Source organism: Globicephala melas, chromosome 17 (assembly GCF_963455315.2).
Source record: "Globicephala melas chromosome 17, mGloMel1.2, whole genome shotgun sequence".
Lineage (NCBI taxonomy): Eukaryota > Metazoa > Chordata > Mammalia > Artiodactyla > Delphinidae > Globicephala > Globicephala melas.
In genome coordinates this window covers 28,091,915-28,114,288 of record NC_083330.1, presented here as the reverse complement: position 1 = coordinate 28,114,288, position 22,374 = coordinate 28,091,915, and the positions used below count along the sequence as shown (strand labels likewise).

Here is a 22,374-nt window from a genome sequence, read left to right as displayed (position 1 = left end):
AACTCCACCACAGGCCAGATAAGTGAGGTGTAAGGGAATGCAGTCAACACCTTTTCACTCTCAACCCTGAAGTTTGGAAACCAAAGGCCTTTCAAGTCACAGTTGAGAACTGTTGCCCAAGTAGCCTCCCCAAAGTTTTCTGATTCCAGAAAGGAGCCCTAAGAAACTACAGGAAAAGACCCTGTGCACTCTCACTATGTAAGTCAGTGCTAAAGGAAAAGTTATATTTTATCAGAGATCTTCAAGAATTCTTAATATTCTTCACTTACTCGTAGCCAAGTCTATCTTTGAGATCAGCTTAGTATAAGTTATATATTTAGGTAGCTCTCATTTGCCTAGAGCAACTTTTTTTTTTTTTTTTTTTGCGGTACGTGGGCCTCTCACTGTTGTGGCCTCTCCCGTTGCGGAGCACAGACTCTGGATGCGCAGGCTCAGCAGCCATGGCTCACGGGCCCAGCTGCTCCGTGGCATGTGGGATCCTCCCAGACCGGGGCACGAACCCGTGTCCCCTGCATCAGCAGGCAGACTCTCAACCACTGCACCACCAGGGAAGCCCCCCTAGAGCAACTTTTTTAAAAATTTAAAGAAAAGCAGAGAAAAGTCAGAATAAGACATATGGCCTTTAGCAACTAAATTACACAAGTAATCTCTTTACAGGAGACAGGATCTGGAAGGACTTTCATTAAAATCTTTCTATTTAGCCTTTAGCTAAAAGCAATGATTGTTTTTGAAATCTTGTTGTAGGGAGAATCTAATATAAATTTACTTTTTCTTCCTCCAGTCCTAGAAATATAAGGGAGGAGGATCTATTATGTTCCATCCTGTGCTCTGATCCTTCACCCTAGGACTAGAAGAAATAAAGTAGATTTTTGTGGAAATGTGGAGATATATGTTCATGAGTTACACTGCAACCAGGGAGTTGAAATCATGTGTAGCTTGGTTTCTCTACAGAAATGTTAGAAGGGTAGACACCGAAAGAACATCAAGAAGGTTGTGTGATAGCTCTGTGGGCCTGGACAGCCTGGCTGTGGAGATGCAAAAACCCACAGCAGCCATCATTCAGGAAAGATGATGGCCCATATAGCACCCTGACCCCTCCCATGGACAAAAACCAAGCCCTGTCTGTGTTGACATTAAGAAGTCTATTTTAAGGAAAATACAAAGACTGTTTGGGAGGTAATAACTAACCATATCACTGAACTCTTTTTTAATAATGAAGTACAAAGTGATGAAACACTATTTTTAGTTTGATTTTATAATTCGTCACTGGAAAGGATGCTTGATACAGAGCTTGAAGACACTGTTCTAACACTTACATCTAACTTTGGGTAAGTAGCTTAACTTTCTCATCTGTGAAAGCCTCTTTCTTCATTTTGAAAGAGGGATACTAACATTTGTTCTACTCAGCTCACAATCTTCTTAAAAGTTATAAGTAAGATCATGTGAGTATAATTACAGTGAGTAAAAACCCCTTTCTATGGGCCTGTTCTAGAAGAAAGGGTTTTTTCTTGAAAAGCATCTATAATCATTCCATTTATTTCTTACCCATTTCTTAGAGAAAAAAAAAACAAACCCTAGGGAGGATTAGCTGATTAGCTAATATACTTCATCAGTCAAAGTCTTGGAAGTTCTGACACAGACCTGTGTCCTCAACTCTCAGGGTCATTTAACTCTCCCATCCAATTTAACCACAACCCATGCAGTTTTCCATTATTAGTAGTACACTCAGTGAAAATATAATAGCTATGTTTTACTGTGCATCTGCTATGTGCCTTTATCTCTAATCCTCATAAAAAAGCAAAACCTTCAAGGTGAGTACAATCATTAACCCACTTCACAATAAAGAAATAGAATGACTCAGAGAAATTAGGTTAGACAGACAAATTTTAGTTAATGCTAACACCTGAAAATAGCTGTGACTCTAAAGAAAGTCTTTAGAGACCAAAGGAGGATTGTAGCTATGGCTTCATCCACATTAGGTGTCTGTATTCACTCTTTTTTTTTTTTTTAACATCTTTATTGGAGTATAATTGCTTTACAATGGTGTGTTAGTTTCTGCTTTATAACAAAGTGAATCACTCTTTTAAGATCAGTAAAGGGGTTCACTGTAATGTACTTCTTCTGTACACTCTGAGTCATTCTGCAAACCGGTACTTCAATTACTGGTCTTGCCGCTTTTCTTTGGTAGCCCGACTAGGACAGGAATCAGTTAAGAGAGAACTAAAATGGCAACCTCTTGCATGTAGGCATGGATATTTCCACTACTAAAAGGCATTTGGTTATTATGCTTGTCTTCACTTAACCATGTATCCGACTTGAGCATTTGATTCAAAAACCCCTGCAGAGAACGTCACCACCCTGTTCTTAGCACATTGACCCAACAGATAAAAAAGCATCAAAAAAAAAAAAAAGAATGAAAAAAAGATTTTCTCCCCTGGAGTCAGGTACTAGTAAAAGCATTAAAGGATTTTTAAAATCTTATGAGGATAAAAACTAGTAAAACAGTAATAATTTTTCAAGTGGCTGCTAATATTTGGTATTCTTCCTAAAAGAGGAAGGCATGTGAGGAAAATGACATTCCACTTAAAAGAGTGTTTGTAAAACTGTCCAAATGTGTTTTAAAATGTCACCTTGGAATGTTCATTAAAACAGATTCTCAGGCCTCCTGTGAAGAGATTTTGATTCAGTAAGTGTTACTTCAGTATTAATAATGTCTTTGTTAATATAATCTAATGCTTAATAGGAATGCATAATAGCATCCTAATCAGGACCTAGGATCTTCAGAATGACTACTTATCATATCTACAGCTAACTCAACACTGAAAGGTTAGTTATATACTATAAAGGATGTTAGAAATAATTTTGTGCTCATGAAATTAGTGGTATCAAGAGTAATAAGTGACTAGAGAAAATTTGCTAGAACATGAACAAGATATATGAGTGGACAAGTACAACACTTGAATGCCATTGATGTAGTATGTAAGTCTAGGCCCCATTGGGCCCCAGTGGACCCAGCTGTCTGAACCAACAACAAAGATCACCAGTCCTGATATCATCAAAGCGTGTTTGAAGTGAGTCCTTCATTCAAGGTGCTGGGTGGTGAGCCTCACCTGCAGAAAGCCCTCCTGAAACTGCAGACAAGTCACATGACTATTTTGTGCCAATTTGCTACTAATGAATGTACAATGGAGGGAGTCTGATCAGAGACTTGCTTTCATTGAAACATATCTTTAGTAATTAGATTGTGAAGGCAGATTCCTATAGCCTCCGGATACGTCTAAAATGGCTACCAATACCTACCAGCAGAGCTTGATACACGTTAGCAATCTAAATTGCATCAGGTCATCTCACAAAAGTAAGGGAGTGGATGAGACATGCATGTGCATTTTAATTCACATATATGTGAATCTGAGGCAGGTGATCTACAGATTGTACATTAAGAAACACGGGATTAAGAGAGGACATATTTAGTTGCAAATGTGTTTTAGAAATCTAGTCTTTGACAGAAGGGTTTGAGAGCTAACAGAATTATTTGGGGGAGTCAATAGAAAAATGTTTTTAAATCTTCGGATAACTTTTAGGTAGATGGACTCCAACAAAGGTTGCATGAAACATCTTAAGATAAGGTGACTGATGTGACTGACCTTCACCTCCCTTAATATTTACATTTGAGAATTTATCTCCTTTCATGTTTACATGTGGGATTTAGTTTAATCTGTGGCAAGCAGATGTCTTTTACTCAATTGTTTGAATTTCAGGCCACATGCAATCACTCGAACTATTTTATTTTATTTCATGTATTTATATTATGTATTTATCTGAGAGTTAAAATCAAACTTTTTTTTGAGTCTGAAGTTAATCATTTACATTTGTGCAGTATTTTAAGGTTTATTAAGGATTATGCATGTTATTTTCTTTTAAGATGAAAAATATTGCTTAATTATGTCATCTGTTATAGAGGAGCTCATCAATTCCCTAAACAGTTATAGGAGATAAGACAAATATTATTTTGTCTGTTTTAAAAATAAATATAAAGATGGTACAATTAATCTGCACAAGTTACCCATTCATCCAGTAGAAGAGACTCCTAACAATTAGCTTAAAAGTGCACAAGCCATAAGAACCTGCTATATAAAAAAAATAAAATTCAAAAAAAATTTTAAATAAATAAATTTTTTTAAAGTACACAGCCTATATTTTCAGTGTATTCAGTATATATCACTTCAACCAGTAATTTCAATACGTATGACAATCAACTAGGTATATTTAAAATGTCATGTTTTCAAAAGCAAGAAATTGTAAGAAATTGAATGCCTCTATGCTGTGGGTTAAAATAGTTACCTATGTAGAGTTGACTAGGTTAATAAAAAATATTCATTAGTGAATTTTAAAACTGTCTTCAAAAATAAAAATAAAATGTTCCAAGGCAGGAAATATAAGGTTGAAATTTTTTCTTTTATTACAGTAATAAAATCCATGAGTTATGGATCTGTGAAATTTCTATGTCAAAAGTTCAAACCACATTTCAAGAGTTAAGTTTCGATACTTACAAAGTGTCAAAAAAGTTGACACTTATAAAGATCAAGGTTCTTACTCTCCCAGCAATGACTGACAGACACAGACGGGTCTCTTCATTCCTCCATTAATAGAACTGAGATAGGAAAGGCTCTTTTTCCTTAGTTCCAAATACGAACATGAGTTCACCTCCAGCAAAACTCATTCACACACCCCTGAGTTCAGACCAGTACGTTTGGGTGGGTGCAGTCCCTGATGAGTGTTTTTTCTTCTAAGTCTTTATAGAAATACAATAATTGAAGTTTAAAATGACCACTTAATTGTTCTCTCTAAAGTATTTATTGAACACCACTGTTTTCCATGCAGTGATTTAAAAAAATAAAATGGTCCATCATTATCCAGGTATCATTATAGAGATGGTTATAGATATTAAGCAAGTAAATAAATGAATTTCATTATGCAAAAAAAAAAATTAATAATTTCAGGATGCAACAAATGCTATGAAAGAAAGAAGACAGACTGAATTAATAGAGGGACTGAGAAGCAGGGATATATTAAATTTAGACATCAGGAAACTTGTCTCTGAGGAGGTGAAATGTGAGCCTGTGTAAAGATCTAGATACAGAGGCATCCAGACAGAGGGGACAGCAAGTGCAGAAGTACTAAAATGGGAACAAGCTTGGTATGGATGGAGACAAAGACATCCACTGGAAAGAATAAAGTTGGTAAGACATCTTGTTACAAGTGGAGAGAAAGACCAGTTTGGAAGAAATAATAACTGTGAAATCCTGATAAACCATCCTGCCATTTAAACTGATTCAGCAGAATTTCCAATTGTCTTACTGCAGAAATGTACAAGATAATATAACCATTTTCCATGACCCACTTCTCCACTAGAAATAAGCTTTCTCTTGTCACTCTAAACAATATCAATTCTGGAGAAGCAGGGAAATTAGGGAGCAAAGTGAGAGTTATGCCAAATTTAATAAACATGACACTTGATTTTCACTATGTATATTTCCTTATTTTAGGGAAAATATGGGTCCCAGGGAAGCCACCTAACCTTATGGAATGCTAAGGATTATAGAACTGTATTGCCTTTTGGAATTTCTTTTCAGTGGCATTTAGCAGATCTCTACCATAGTTAGACACAGCACTCTTTCACATTCCTAGTTCCTTCCATACCAAAGAATTATTTTTTAATTATAAATTTAAATTTGAAACTCATCATAATTTACTTGCCTTCATAAGAGTTCATGCTTTCAGTTTTAAAAGACTGAAGTAGGAATCAGAGGAAAATGTTCATTTAAGAGATTAGGAGGAAAAAATTTCATATAAGAAATGCTTAATATAATTTAAAATTAGCTAAACATGGTTTTCAAATTTTGTAAAACACTGAGAAAATGTCTTTGCTTTTTTGAAAACATTTCAGGGCACTAAAAAATCTTCAACAAAGTTAGTTTGATGCTATTCAATAAATAAATGTAATAAACTATTAAGTAACTTTATGTATTTATGTATGTATGTATGTATGTATTTTATTGGCCACAGGCCCATGTGGGATCTTAGTTCCCCAACCAGGGATTGAACCCTCAGCCCCTGCATTGGGAGAGCAGAGTCCCAACGACTGGACTGCCAGGGAAGTCCTATTAAGTAACTTTAAAGCAAATGTTTTATAGACAGCCTGTTAAAATGGTGGTGTAATAAAATAGAGAAGAGGATGCACTTATGAGTTTTAGAGGTAACCAGAAATGGATTCAAATCCTGACTCTTCTTGAATTTTCTGAGCCTCAGTTATTCCTCTTTAAAAGTGGGGTGAGACTAACCTAACCCTTAGGTCTACTGTGAGAACTGAGTTAAGTCATTATTTTAAAGGATCTGACAGATGGTAATTGTTCAATGAACAAAAGTCTTTTCTAGCCTTCTCCAGTACCCCTAGATGAGTGCACGGTGAAATAGCTCTCCTTAATAATAATAGTAAATCTTTTATCACTTTTCATAATTCTTTTTGCTTGTGTGTTTGTTGCAAGAATTTTATGTATTGTGAAAGAAGGTCAAGAGATAAAATTATGGCATATGGTTAAAGGGCAAGATAATATTAACATTTTATCTTTAAATATTTTTTTCAGTAAATATTTGGCCTCTTAAAATTCCATTTCATAAGGTAAAGGAAGAAATCTTTCTTTCCCTTCTACCCTCAGCCCATTAATACATTTTCATCAAATTTGCAAATTAAACCAATGTAATTATTAAAATTAAACATTCTGCACATCATTCTTTCAACATTTAAAAATCTCTATTTAAAGTACTACAATTGTTTTTTCCATATTATTGACATATAATTGGCATATAACTTGATACTTCTAAGAGTTACCAATTAGCCAATTCTCTATCAAAATTATTTATGTAGTTTTACATTACTTTTTTAAAAACTATAGGTTTTTCCATCAGCCTACTTGCTCCTGATTCAATTCCATGTACATACGGATTTATTTGGAATATTCTAACAGGGGAAAAAAAAGCCTTCTTCAATATGTGTTTATATACTTGATGGTTTTAGGGAATAAACTGTTTAGATTAGAAGAACAGAGGCTGTGTAGACTGAACTCCTTGGTATGCAAAAGCAGTCCAAAGATCACAGGCCTAGAAAATTATACTGTGAGGAGACTACAGGTGAAAGTAAAGAGAACACAAAGTGAGACATATTGGATTTAGTACAGCTATTAAGCTGAAAGAGGCAAAGTTTGTAAGCAGAAAAAGAGGAATAAAAGTAAATGGGAGGAGTGTTATGTTAGGACTTAAACCATAGGTGCTCATTAAATTTTACATCCTTTCTCTATATAGTTTTCTGCTTGTAGATGTACACAAACACACCCTGGGTACATAATGGAATAAAGGGTCATAATGGTTAGGGTTCAAGGTAATTTAGTGCCTAAAATTTTAAATAAAATGCAATCCCATATGTATGTTAAAATATTCATGTGATGAATTATCACATAATCATGTAATGAAAAGGAAGTTGTCCTTTTTTCCAAATAGGTTGATTAATATAGTAGTTTGATTTAAAGTTACTTTTAACAAAGTAGCAATTAGGAGGCATCTGGCAAAGAGTAGCCTGTTTCTATCACTCCATGAGCTTCTGGCCAACCTGAGACTCTGGGTCTAGAATGAAGTAGCCCAAGGGTCAAGTCTGACTGCTGGTCATCTTAAGCCAGACCAGACCAGATTAACCAATCCAATCCTCCAGAAAACAGAATCAAGTTGAGGTCAATGGGCATTTGTTGACAGTGGAAGGTTAAGAAAGAGTACAAACTTTGGAGTTAGACAGATCTAAGTTTAAACCCTAGGCTTGTAAGATATAAGCAGCCACTTACAAGCTTTGCATAACCCTGAGGAATTGCCTTTAATTTCCTCTTATGTGGAATACACATTTTAATGCCTAATTTGGTTATTGTGAGAATTAAATGAATTACTGCATATAAACTGTTTAGCCTAGCATTTGAGTAATACTGGAGCTTTAATAAATGGTACCTTTAAAAAAAGTTCCCTTTTAAGTAATAGTTTCTTCTGCCTACTAAAGTGTGGAATGGAAGCTTGGGCCTCTTCCGACTTTGTTCAAGAGCCATACTTAGTCCATCTGCATCTGAGCTAGTTGGCTATCATTAGCCAAAAGGGACAAACAATGTGCCTCTGGTCAGCCTTGCTAAAAATTGTGCCAGATTCACTTATTTCAGAAAGCCTAGGTAACTCAGAAAATTCCAGAGTGTGAAAGGAAGTATGACTACCAAGGCATGGAAATCAGTCATTACTATGGAAGCTTATATTTTCTGATTTTGTTTCCTCTGAGCACATTTAGAGCCTTGGAAATATGGACCTAGGCAGTCTGACACATACTAATTGGTTTTCTTTGCCTCCTTGAAAAGTTCTGTAGATCTTCTCATCACTCAACAGGTGGCAAGTCTCACCTTGGTCCAAGCTTAAATTGGACTTAAGAGAATTGTGGGCATAGAAAGAGAATTAGGGATCATCCACCTCATAGCTCACCCAGTGTGGCATTCAGCAGAGGTGTAGTAAAGAAAACAACTGGACTTGGAGGCTCAAGTCTTGGCTTCTTGGCTTCTTGGCTTCTTGCTAGTTGTGGTGAAGACCCTCAACATCTCTCAGCCACAAGATGATAATTCTCACTGTATAGGATTTATGAGTGTAGTGGTGATGGTAAAATAAAATAATATGAAAGTGCTCTATAAATTGTATAGAACTATACAGAAGAAAGCCTTCTATTCCAGTAGACCTGTATTTGATGTGTAACATAAATTTTGGAACATATTTAATTTCAATATTAATAAAATCTTCTCCATTTATGAATCCCAACTCCTTTAAAAATGGACTTTATTCTCATCATGTGTGTCTTTGAAGTGTACCATTATGAATAATATATATTACAAATAATTAATGATTCTGTTACCTGATTTTAAATTAACATCATGATACTTGTTCTGATCAGCCTGTAAACATGCAAATTATTCTTCTTACTAAATTACTGTTGCTAGTATTGCTTAAGTGTCCAGCAAGGGCAAAAATTGGAAATCTCAAGTGCACAGTCATTTTCAGTTAGAAATTCAAAGAATCATATATGATAATAGTCAGCCATATCTTCTACTAACATGAGAGAAACAGTGCTTGCTTTTATAAAAGGTAAGATTTCCATATTTCTCTCTTACAATATAAGAAAATAAAACAATTGGAACTGACCTTACCCTTGTGGGCTTCTTTTACAATATCTTTTTTTTTTTTTACATGCATATACTTCCTGATAGGTAGAGATGATGAAATAGTAACCTATTAAGGACAGAGACGGTTCTATAAAAACCCACAAACTGTGGTTTCAGTTGTCTACTGCACATTCAGTTGCAGTTAGTTATTTCAGGTATTATCTTTGTTTTCAGAAAAAGAAAACTAAGTAGAAGATAATGGCAAGTCCTGACTGGGGATATGATGGTGAAAATGGTAAATATTCTTCTGTTCATGTAGATCAAATAACAGCCTCTTCCCTTTTCCAATAAAAGAGATATTGAGCACTTAAAGTACCTATGTAATCATAGATTAATGGTTTGGTTTGCCTGACTTTGAATTATAATAGCTCTGCATGTATTCTTAGCAGTTGTCCTTTGGGTCATTGTTGTCTACAAAATGCATTCTGTCTCTCTTCCTTTCTCTCCCTCTGTCTCTCTCACCATATGTGTATATTAGAAATCTATTGCTATAAAGGTAAAATATGTATAGTCTGATCCCACAGACTATGAGCATATTATTTGTATTGACAAATACACCATTTTATAGTATAGCATAGAAAAGGGGCATTCTCAAACACTGAATTTCCATTAAGTTAAACAGAATATCATTTAAGATCCTCAGTAAATCCTAATCTAATAAACAAAGTTATATTCCTAAAACATTGGATTTGATCAAGTTTTGATTGTAAGTGTATGTTTGTCCTGGTAGGTCCTGAACAGTGGGGCAAGCTGTACCCCATCGCAAATGGAAATAACCAATCTCCCATCGACATCAAAACCAGTGAAACCAAACATGATGCCTCTCTCAAACCTATCAGTGTCTCCTACAGTCCAGACACAGCCAAAGAAATCGTCAATGTGGGACATTCCTTCCACATAAACTTTGTGGACAATGATAATCGATCAGGTGAGCCAAAAGACCCTTCTAATTTTTCTTCGACTTTACTGGGGAAATTAAAACAATAGGGCTTTAAGAAACACAAAAGACCATCTGCAGTCTTTTGTGCACATGTGTAATGTTGCTGGAATCTGGTGAGGCATCTTGAATATCTAGAAAATTTACAAGTGGTAAAGATGATTTTGGGGACTCCCAGATCTGTCTTTTTTCAGTCCCTCTCCTTTTCAGGGACACTATTCCATTTCTTCTTGTTTCCAATGTCTTTTTGCTCACTTCACACCCTCTGAATAAACAGTAGCTTTTCAAAAAGGTCTATGGACCATCATGAATATAAAAACTGAAAAGGCAAATATTTTCTAATCGAGATGAGGGTGGAGGAGCCTAGTAGGGAAGAAAAACAGAGGTGAAGAATATATTTATTTGTGTGACCAGAAAAATGGGTCCGTAACTGTGAAGTGCCAGTAAGAAAATGGTCTTGTGTGCATCTTGCATGGAACAATTCTGTGCATAAGTATACTTGTCTATATTCCCCTCTCCTTACTAGGCCATAGTGACTGAATTTTTATCTTCACATCCCAGAATCTAGCACATAGTAAAATTTTCAAAACTGTTTACTGAATAATTTATTAAATGACAATTCCATAAAACAACTCTACTGACAAAAGGCAAAATTTGTTTTAGCACTTTCCTACAAGGTTATGAGCCTAAATTTTAGACACCTTGCAGCTATGTCCATTGTTAGGATTAGGTCTGGTATTATGTGTGTTTTATTAATCATATGATTGGATAGACTCTCTAAAGAAACATGGTCATTCAATGTTAGAATTTTAAAAGTGACCTTACTGTTCTGCTGGAATATTCTTTTGGTCCCTGGCTAGGGATTCTCAACAAAGCTGTCAAGATACCCTCTTGTGTCTTGATCAGTTACAAGGTATGTGTTGAGTAATTTGTTACTAAAAATAAATTACTAAAGATCTTGATGCATACTGCCCACTACTGTCTTTGTTAAAAGAATGAATGAATGAACTTGCAAATTAAAGCAGATTCAAGGAAAGCCCTGTAATCATATAATTCACTCATTTTCCAATATGCTTTCTTAAAGGCAGAAAAAGGTAAAATTACAGCTCATGTGCTGAGAATTATATATAATTAATGCACTATCGTAGGGTGCACCATACATATGAAGACCATCATTGTGGATGTGGGGAAAAAAACCAACAAGATGGAAACTTTGGCGCTACTGTTTGTTTTCATTTCTACTCAATCCAATTTAATGTTAGTTTATATTAAATGCAAAGATAAGCTGGAGCTTATGATTGTAACAGTAATTTCCTTTTTCTTCTAGTGCTGAAAGGTGGTCCTCTCTCTGAAAGCTATAGGCTCCATCAGTTCCATTTTCACTGGGGTGTCAAAGATGACTATGGTTCTGAGCACTTGGTGGATGGAGTCAAATATTCTGCAGAGGTAAGGTAGCTTAAGGAGTGAGAGAGAACTACACTGAGAGTCCTCCCAGAAGCAGCTCCCTTATAAGACTCCATTATAATAGCTCCAAAGGAATGAGCATTCTGGTCCCTGAAAAGCACTCCCAGGCTCCATTAAAATAAAATACAGACACACTGTGTTTGGCAATAGAGGGAAATTTTCATGTGAAAGAGGCAGGTGAACTTGGAGTCAGACTCATGAACCCCAGAATACTCTTTCATTTCAGAATGCCTTGAAAAGTTATCTTGATGTCAGGCTAGCCTCAAGGGGAAATGCTGCTCTCCTTTTAAAACTCCAACCCCCAAATGGAGAACACCATCATTCTCTTCTTATTTAAATGTTCAAGTTTGGACACACCAGTAGCATAGGTGTAGCTAGGCTGGAACACTTCAGTAAGTCTCTACTAAGAGTGCAAGTTTAATCACAGGAGTCATCACAGAGTAGCATACTCTAGATGAGGGTTTGAGGTTCCCTGGCTCAGGCCACTACACTCTGGCCTCTTGATTCACCCCCACATGGAAGTTTGTGATCCAATTCAAGACATTCTGTCTGTATATCCATGGAAAAATAAAGAACATTTGCATCAAACTGTCAACAGAGGGTATGGGAGACTAAAAACAAAGAACTTTTGCTCTTCATATGTATGAATATACAATACATTTGTGCCAATATAGACTGGTTGGCTTTTTTATTTTACTTTTATAAAATGAGTTCGTAATACATATAGTTTTCCAACATGCTTTTTTTTCACTTACCAATTTATCATGATCATTTTTTCAAGTCTGTAGGTTTAATTGCACCTCTTCTTTTACTGTCTGTACAATATTTCAGTGTATGCATGTTAGAATTTATTAGCTGAGCCCTACATATGGACAATTACAATGCCTTTTCCTTTTTGTTCTGTTCTTTTTGCTTTTACCAAAAAAAAAATGCTGCAATAAATACATCTGTACATGTATCTTACACCCTAGTGAAAACAATTATGTAGGGCAAATTTTCATAAGAGAGATTGTTAGGTACAGAGTTATGCATTTTTCATTTTAATAGAGGATTTGGGAATAGTATACAAATATAACTTACTTTATGTTACATTGTAAAGCCAGGCTAATAACTTTCAATGTTGCAGAAATCCATTAAATGTATTTTTCCTATTTCTCCTTCATAAAATTGAAGGTGGACTAAAATCAAATGGGCTGAAAGCCTAAATTAGTATTAGTAGCATATTTGGGGGAGGACATTTGGTTGTATTTAAGAAATATAAACTGGTGATTCTCTCATTTAATTTGAGAAAAATAAAATTAATCCAGGGTAGAGATGACAGGCACTTAGCCACCAAGTTCAACATATGACAGCTGGTGGGATGGAGGATGGAAGGGAGAGCAGGAGAGAGGGAGACGTGGGGAGAAAGAGAGAGAGAAGAGACAAAGAAGAGGGAAAGAGGGGAGGGGCGGGGAGGGCAGGGGAAGAGAGGGCAAGGGAGGGGAGGCAAGAGAAGGGAAGGGGAGGGAAGGGAGGAGAAAGGAAAGGAAGGGAAAGGAAGGGAAGGGAAGGGAAGGGATACATGACATGGAGAGAATTGGTTTGATTTAGAGTGATACAAGTGACCAGATGATCACTTTACATTGGGTGGTCAGGAAAGGATTTTTTCAGAACTGGCATTTGAGTTCAGCCTCAATTCAAGTCAAAATACTGCTGTTGAAAGATTATGGGGAAGGACACCCCAGAGAAAATCAGCAGCTAATGAAAAGACTCAAAGTTGTAAACCAAGTGAAGGGGTATAATCTATGAGATGTGCTGAAAGATGGATGTTGATAAATGGAGAAAAGTAAGAAATTAATGACAACTGTTGTATTTTTTGGTTGAGCAATTAGATGGAAGGTGGTGCCTTTTCCTAAGAAGGGAAAATAAAACAGGTCTGGCAAGGAGGAAGTCAAGAGTTCTAGTTTGGCCATATTAAGTTTGAGATTCATATTAAACATCCATGTGGAGATATCAAGAAAGTATCAAGAAGACATACACACATACTTGGGTATACAAGTCTAGAGTTCCACAGAGAGGTTAGGCTGGAGATGTTGGCTTGAGATGTGTCTGGATATGCTCAAGAGAATCTGTCCTTGGCCAAGACTCCAGATACTTCAGGAACCCCTTCTCATAAAGTTACTAAGTACCTCAAGTGAGAGAAAATTAAGTTTTTGTCCCCAAACTAGTTAGCCAGAATTCCTGATCTTCTTATACCAAAGTTTTTTTTTTAAAAAAGGAGTAATATTGAATAGTTATGATATTGTGAGAAAAGACATTTTATTTACTGGTTCCAGTATTTTCATTTGCCCACTCTGTTCAGCACACAGATAACTCTTCTTAAGAGTGAGAACATAGCCCTTTCCATGCCCTGGATGAAGGGTCACATAAGTTTTATCTATCAAAGCCAAGATATATCTTTATATATTAACAAGTTAATGTCTAACTTACTTTTTACTTTCACAATGGTATAAATAACTACTCAACCACATTGTCATTTTTAGCTTCATATAGTTCACTGGAATTCTGCGAAGTACTCCAGCTTTGCTGAAGCTGCCTCACAGGCTGATGGTTTGGCACTTATTGGTGTTTTGATGAAGGTGAGTTATAGAGAGTTACAGAGCTCTGCTAAAACTATTTCTTACCAATCAGACCTCAAAATAGGATGAAATAAGACAAAAGAATATTTGAGTCCTTCTTTTTCTTTTTGGAAAGTTCCCCTTCTACTAATGGCTGACCACAGGGGAACGAACAGTTCCCTAGTGTATTTTAGTTTGTTTTCTCTTGGCTTTTCCCACTTGAAGAGAGAAATAAATTTCAGGTAGAGATGAAATGAGAAGGTGTTGAAGGTGAAGCTAATTTTTTTTTTTCAGCTCTTCCAAAGTCCCTTTCTTCTAAACTTCCTACCTCATAGAGTCAGGAGTTTATCAGTTTAATGTTTCATAAGAAAAATATATTGATTGGATTTTTGTCCCATAAAGAAAGTTCAATTGATATTTAAAATGGAAGATTTGTTCACATCCTCTGTAGGAGAGTCCCTGAAAAGTTCTATAGGGAAGTTATTATTAAAGTGGTATATTTGGGTGACTAACTTTTGGAATTATAGTGATTCTAGTTAACCTTTATTGAACACTAACAACATGACATTCATTGTACTAATTATAATTAATAGAACAAAAAGTAGGAGGTTTGTTTTTGTATTACAGTTTTGTTAAATTCCGATATTTTGACTTGCATATTTTTTCTTCAGTTACTGTTTTTAATTGAAAAAAATTAAATAAATAGGATTTGACTTGATAACAATTTTTATCTCACACTTTATTTTTTTTAATCTCCAGGTGGGTCAGGCCAACCCAAACCTGCAGAAAGTACTTGATGCCCTAAAAGCAGTTAAAACTAAGGTAAATAGACTAAGTTAGTTTAAATCAGAGAACAAGAATCTGCAGAACTACAGAAGTCATTTAATTGCATATTTAATGTGAGGAGTAGGAAGGCCGAAGCACAAACTACCAATCTGAAAATCAAGGTACTACTTAGATGTTCCTTGCTTCTGAAAAGGTCTCTGACTCAGATATTTGTTTTATTTTAGTTTTGTTTTTCATAGTTATTGGTCATCTATTTTGGCAGGATGAAGCCTGTAGAAGAATGGGTTTCATAGTTATTCAAATTTGTTTAAAAACTATAACCAACTAAAATGTGAATTTTTTACATCATGGGGAAAGATATCTTTATTTTTATCAATACAAAAATACAGAAGTTAAGGGTATTGTTTTAAAATCCCTTTAATATGCAGTGTCTGATAACCATGATTCCCCCTGTCAGCTTAAAAAAAAAAAGAAAAAAAGATGGATTTTATGATATATTTAACCTTAGCTTTACTGTTTTAATAGCAAATAGTTAAATCATATGTCAGAGATATGTCATTTTCTTTCATTGTATTTTTATATAAAATAAATCTAGTTCATGTTGAGTCTAAAAAAATTAATCTTCAAATGGATATATTATAAAGTGGAAAGTCTGAAGATAAATAAGCACTCAACTCAGGAATATAAAAAATAATATATGAAAAGAAAATAGAAGGAAATAATTAATGAAGATGAAGCAAAACATTAATAAAATAAGAAAGAAAATGAATATATACAAGGTAAAATTTTATTACTAAAATGAAAAGCTGATTCTTTGGATAAAAACAACCAAAAAACACACTTTTGGCAAGTTTGATGATGGAAAAAAAGGTACACATACAAAAAATTTATTAGAATTAAGGGATTGGGTCATAATTAAAGATGTGGTAAAAAGTTTTAAAAGAGAAAAATTTGTACACTTGACCCTTGAACAACATGGGTTTGAACTGCACAGGTCCACTTATTCATGGATTTTTTTTTTTGATAAATACATGCTATAGCACTACAAAATTGGCACTTAATTGAATCTGCTGATGCACAACTGTGGTTATGAGGGATGACCATAAAGTTATACGTGGATTTTTGACTGTGCAGGGGTTCAGCACTCCTGGTTCAGCACTTCTAACCCCCACATTGTTCAAGGGTAAGCTGTATAATACTATACCAGTAAATTTGAAAATTTAGATTAAAAGGATGAATTTCTAGGAAAATGCAGAGAAACTGACTCAAAATGTGAAAGCCTAAACAGATCAAGAATCTAAAAAGAAATTGAAAAAATAGTAAAAATCGTATCTAGTGAAAGAAAACTCTAGGCCCAGACCACTTTATGGGGAAGTGTTACACAACTTTTAAGAAACAATCATGCCACTGTTAACTAAACTGCTCAGATGAGAGGACAGAAAACTTTATTTTGATTTAATTAAATGAAACCTAATACCCAAACTGGGTAAGAACACCACAAAAAGGAAATCATAGGTTAATCGTTCTTAGGAATATAGCTAAAATAAATATTAAAATCAATTACAGCAAATCATATTCAACAGTATATTAAAAGAGTAATGTTTCCAAACTAGTAGACTTTATCCCCAGGATGCAAGGATAGTTTAATATTAGACTATCTTCCAATATAAGTCATTACAGTAACAAATTAAAGATGAAAAACCATATTACAAACTTGTTAGATGCTTGAAAAGCATTTGATAAAAATTCAATGCCAATTCCTGAAGATAAAAAAAAGAAAGAAAACTCTCTGAAAACTTATTGAGCTTAAGAAAGAATATCACATACCAACTTGGATCAAACATCAAACTTAGTAGTGAAATATTTGAAGTCTTTCAAATTCAATCAAGAAAAAGACCAGGGTGTCAACTGTGACCACCACAACTGACCATTACAATAAATGTCCTAATCAATGTAATAAAGAAAGGAAAGAAATAAGAGTACATTTTTGGATAAATATTAGGGAAACAAAGACAAATCTATCCTCAAGTGCAGAGGATATAATCATTGGCATCGACCTGGAAAATACAAATCAAACAGGTAAAAAACAGAATTAATACACAAGTTTAATAAAGTTGACTACATAAAATATTAGCATACAAATATCAATTCATTTTCTATACACCAATATAACCAATCAGAAAAGAAAATAGGAATAAATAGAATGAAGATAAAACATACCAATATACATGTCAATAAATATCTTTACCACTGGAACAGTATCTGGTATCATTCCTAGAGAAGCAATAAATGTTTTATACTGGAAATTAACTATCTTTTTAAAGAATACAGATAATAAAAACTTTTTGAATCTTTGCTTGTCTTCAACCAAATGAAGAAGGAGGCAGATTGCTCAGTCAAAATTCCAGTGTAGCATATTTTCAATCTTCTATTACTTTTATTGTTTATATCCACAAACACACCAGTCATGAAATACTATATAGTAGAAAAATTGATTAACTTCTTAGCTAAGATCTATCTACCAAATAATATAACATATATGTCATATATGTAATGATGCAACTAGTTTATATCATGATATAATAATATATTACTTTTCTTTTTCTTTCAGGGCAAAAAAGCCCCATTCACAAATTTTGACCCCTCTGTTCTCCTTCCTTCATCCCGGGATTACTGGACCTACCATGGCTCTCTGACTCATCCTCCTCTTCATGAGAGCATAATCTGGATCATCTTTAAGGGAAACATCAGTATTAGTTCAGAACAGGTAGAGTATCAAAGGTGAATGAGTGAGCATTAGAAGTGCAAAGCAGGAATACCATTTCAATTCATAGAATTATTGGGGGAAATTATTATTTCAATTAGATTTTGAAGAGTTCATTTTCCCTTCCAACTGAAAAAGGTTTATTTGTGACATAAGGTCTATTGAATAATCAAAAATAAAAGTGTATTTATAAACACTTTTTTTACTTTATGTAGAAAAAATATATGAGATTCAGAACTCTTGCTATTCTTTTTGCCTTAATAAGGAAAATTCCAACTTTGTTAAATATCTTCCTAAGAGTTTCAAAAACAAGAAAAAACTGGCACTAGAAGTACTATTAAGACTTTGGGGAATTGTGACTCTCAAGTGGCATATTTTGATAGCTGACATGGGTTTTTGTTCTTTTTTGAAACTTAAGCTCGTAAATATTCAACAAAATATCTCATTAATTATTGTTTATAATTATGAAAATAGTAACTACCAATGATTGAGCAACTACTTTTATTAGGTTACTTATGTACGTTTTGTCAGTCAATTCTCATAACAAGCCTTTAGGGCAGGCAGTGTGACCTATTGGTAACTAACACTTCTTGAGCATATGCCATATGCCAAACATCGTTCTAAGAACTTTACATGTATTGACCCATTTAGTCTTCACAACAATGCAATGAAATAGTACTATATGGAAACTGAGGCACCAAGCAGGTAAGTCTCTTACCCAAGAATGAGAAAGCTGGTATTCTAATCCAGTCAATCATCAATAATTTAAGCCAAATGCCTAGTGCAAAGAAATGTGAAGGAATTTTTGGCTTCCTCCCTTCGTATCTGTGAAACCACTGCAGTCTTCAACCTGATTTTCTAAATATCAGTGCATCAATTATACTAGAAGAAAAGTGTTCTGTGTAAATTTAATAGCTTTTGACTATTTAAATATTTTATCCTCCCTCCAAGCTGGCACAGTTCCGCAGTCTTCTATCAAATGTCGAAGGTGATAAAGAAGTCCCCATTAAGCACAACAACCGACCACCCCAGCCTCTGAAGGGCAGAACAGTGAAAGCTTCATTCTGATGGGCCCAAGAAGAAATTTATCCTCCCTCAAGAAGGGAGGCTCTGCTTCTGATGTAATCCAATAAAGCAAATTTTAAGAAACAAGTTTATTTTAATACTAGCAAGACAGCCTACTTTCAAATTTAATCTGCAGAACTAAAAAGCTTTAATTTTTATTCTTAATGCTTAACTCAAATAGTAATCTGTAAGTTTACAAAACTTGTGCTTAAATTCAAGTCTATTTTGTTGAATTCTTTATAACACAATTAATTTCTTAGTGATTTGTACTTAATTTCTTAGTTATTTGTATCTCTTTCCATTTTATTCATTTTAATTGAACTAATAAAATAATTTTATCCCTGTCTTCTTGTCTATTATGTACTCTATTTTTAAAAGGCATTAGGTTTCTACCTCATTTACATTCAAGAATTTTAAATGCTTTATTTGCAACATTATTTTGCCTCAAATGTAATAACCTAAGAGTAGCTTGAGATGAAATGTTGAGAATTCATTTGCTTACTCTTGAAGACAAAGACAGCTAGGATGACAATGGATTTAATATTATTATGCTGGGTCCATGTTGCTACCATTTGTATACTCTGTGATAAAAATGATATATTTCATACAGGAAATGATGCTTCTGGTTATCGCTTCCACTCCCCCCCCCAACATTAGCAAGTTCATTGTTTTTGTTGGGGTTTTTTCCATTATTATAACTAGTTAGCTAGCATGGAGAATCTGTACTTCAAATTTGGAAGAAAAGTTACCAGTGAATTATTTATAACAATGATAAAGGAATCATTTGGCTTAGAATCATATAGAAATATCACATATGCTTTTAGTCAGATGTGTACTTAACCTGAAGCCATTCTTTCTGAAGCCATATCTACATTCAGAATTCTGCAAATCTTGTGTCCATTGTTTAATCTTGTGATTTACTTATTTTCTCTTCTCTGAGAAATCATATTAGAGACGAAAGAGCACATCCATTCCAATGTTCTAGTCTTGTCTAATGTCAGAGAATCAGTCAAAACCTCTCAATGACTGTAATCGTACATAGAAAGGTAGACAAAGCAGATTCTTCATAGCTCTGAGGTAGCTTTTGTGTAAAGGCTGTGTTTATTTTGTACCTAAAAATCCTAGGAGACATCTTTTGATATTTTTATTTGGAGCCCAGAATTTAAGTGAATCTTCTTTAATAAAAATGTAATGGACCCAAGTAACACTTCATTTAGCTCAACCCCCATAATCTGTCTATAATAATAAAATACTTTCTTTGCAAAAGTAATTTGACTGTGCATATTAATATATATTTACCAGATATTGAGAAAGCATGAAATGGTTACACCTGTCCTATGACCATCTTATTTCACTTAAGTTACCTTGAAAGGATTTTAATCTAAATTTATCAGTGGTCATCATGAAGGCCAAAAGAGGAGTATGAGTTTAATTTAAGAAATATATTTGCAAAAGATGCTCTTGACCTACAATGTTTGAAAGTGTTTTCTGAAAAGAAATTGCGTGGAACACACAGGAATATGGCTTCTGTAGCTGGAGTGTGATCACTGCAGGGGGACCGTCAAGATGGCGGAAGAGTAAGACATGGAGATCACCTTCCTCCCAGAAAATACATCAGAAATACATCTACATGAGGAACAACTCCTAAAGAACACCTACTGAACGCTGGCAGAAGACCTCAGACCTCCTAAAAGGCAAGAAACTCCCCACGTACCTGGGTAGGGCAAAAGAAAAACAGAAAAAAACAGAGACAAAAGGATAGGGACGGGACCTGCACCAGTGGGAGGGAGCTGTGAAGGAGGAAAGGTTTCCACACACTAGGAAGCCCCTTCGCGGGCGGAGACTGCGGGTGGCGGAGGGGGAAGCTTCGGAGCCGCGGAGGAGAGCACAGCAACAGGGGTGGGGAGGGCAAAGGGGAGAGATTCCCGCACAGAGGGTCGGTGCCGACTGGCACTCACCAGCCCGAGAGGCTTATCTGCTCACACACCGGGGCGGGCGGGGGCTGGGAGCTGAGGCTCGGGCTTCAGAGGTCGGATTCCAGGGAGAAGACTGGGGTTGGCTACATGAACACAGCCTGAAGGGGGCTAGTGCACCACAGATAGCCAGGAGAGAGACTGGGAAAAAGTCTGGACCTGCCTACGAGGTGGAGACCATTGTTTCGGGGTGCGTGAGGAGAGGGGATTCAGAGCACCACCTAAACGAGCTCCAGAGACGGGCGCGATCCGCAGCTATCAGCGCGGACACCATAGATGGGCATGAAAAGCTAAGGCTGCTGCTGCAGCCACCAAGAAACCTGTGTGCAAGCACAGGACACTATCCATGCCTCCCCTCCCGGGACCCTGTGCAGCCTACCACTGCCAGGGTCCCGTGATCCAGGAAAACTTCCCCGGGAGAACACACAGTGCACAGCAGGTTGGTGCAACTCACGCTGGCCTCTGCCACTGCAGGATCTCCCCGCATTCCGTACCCCTCCCTCCACGAGGCCTGAGTGAGCCACAGCCCCCTAATCAGCTGCTCCATTAACCCCATCCTGTCTGAGCAAAGAACAGACGCCCTCAGGCGACCTACACAGAGATGTGGGGCCAAATCCAAAGCTGAACCGCAGGAGCTGTGCAAACAAAGAAGAGAAAGGGAAATCTCTCCCAGCAGCCTCAAGAGCAGCAGATTAAATCTCCACAATCAACTTGATGTGCCCTGCATCTTTGGAATACCTGAAGAGACAACGAATAAGCCCAAAATTGAGCTTGGTGGACGTTGGGAGAAATGATATATATATATATATATATATATATATATTTCCGTTTTCTCTTTTTCTATGTGGCTGACAGGGTCTTGGTGCTATGGCCTGGTGTCAGGCCTGTGTCTCTAAGGTGGGACAGCTGAGATCAGGACATTGGTCCACCAGAGACCTCCTGGCTCCATGTAATATCAAATGGCAGAAGCCCTCCCAGAGATCTCCATCTCAACTCTAAGACCCACCTCCACTCAACAACCAGCAACCTACAGTGCTGGATACCCTAGGCCAAACAACTAGCAAAACAGGAACAAAACCTCACCCACTAGCAGAGAGGCTGCCGAAAATCATAACAAGTTCACAGACATCCAAAACACACCACCGGACATGGTCCTGGCCACCAGAAAGACAAGACCCAGCCTCATCCACCAGAACACAGGCACTAGTCTCCTCCAACAGGAAGCCCACACAACCCACTGAACCAACTTTACCCACTGGGGGCAGACACCAAAAACAACGGGAACTACAAACCAGCAGCCTGCAAAAAGGAGACCCCAAACACAGTAAGTTAAGCAAAGTAAGAAGACAAAGAAACACACAGCAGATGAAGGAGCAAGGTAAAAACCCACCAGACCTAACAAATGAAGAGAAAATTGGCAGTCTACCTGAAAAAGAATTGAGAGTAATGATAGTAAACATAATCTAAAATCTTGGAACTACAATGGAGAAAATACAAGAAA

At 36.0% G+C, this 22,374-nt stretch overlaps 1 protein-coding gene across 1 annotated transcript in view; it reads left to right on the top strand.

Annotated features, from left to right (window-relative positions):
• Window positions 1-18,903, top strand: part of CA1 (carbonic anhydrase 1) — a 46,926-nt gene extending 28,023 nt beyond the window's left edge. Inside the window, exons 2-8 of the mRNA XM_030839236.2 lie at window positions 9,462-9,522; window positions 10,018-10,215; window positions 11,552-11,670; window positions 14,211-14,306; window positions 15,045-15,107; window positions 17,683-17,838; window positions 18,787-18,903. Coding sequence (XP_030695096.1) covers window positions 9,486-9,522; window positions 10,018-10,215; window positions 11,552-11,670; window positions 14,211-14,306; window positions 15,045-15,107; window positions 17,683-17,838; window positions 18,787-18,903 — 786 coding nt within the window. The 5' untranslated portion in view covers window positions 9,462-9,485. The remainder of the gene's footprint in view (window positions 1-9,461; window positions 9,523-10,017; window positions 10,216-11,551; window positions 11,671-14,210; window positions 14,307-15,044; window positions 15,108-17,682; window positions 17,839-18,786) is intronic.
• Window positions 18,904-22,374: the final 3,471 nt, after the last annotated feature.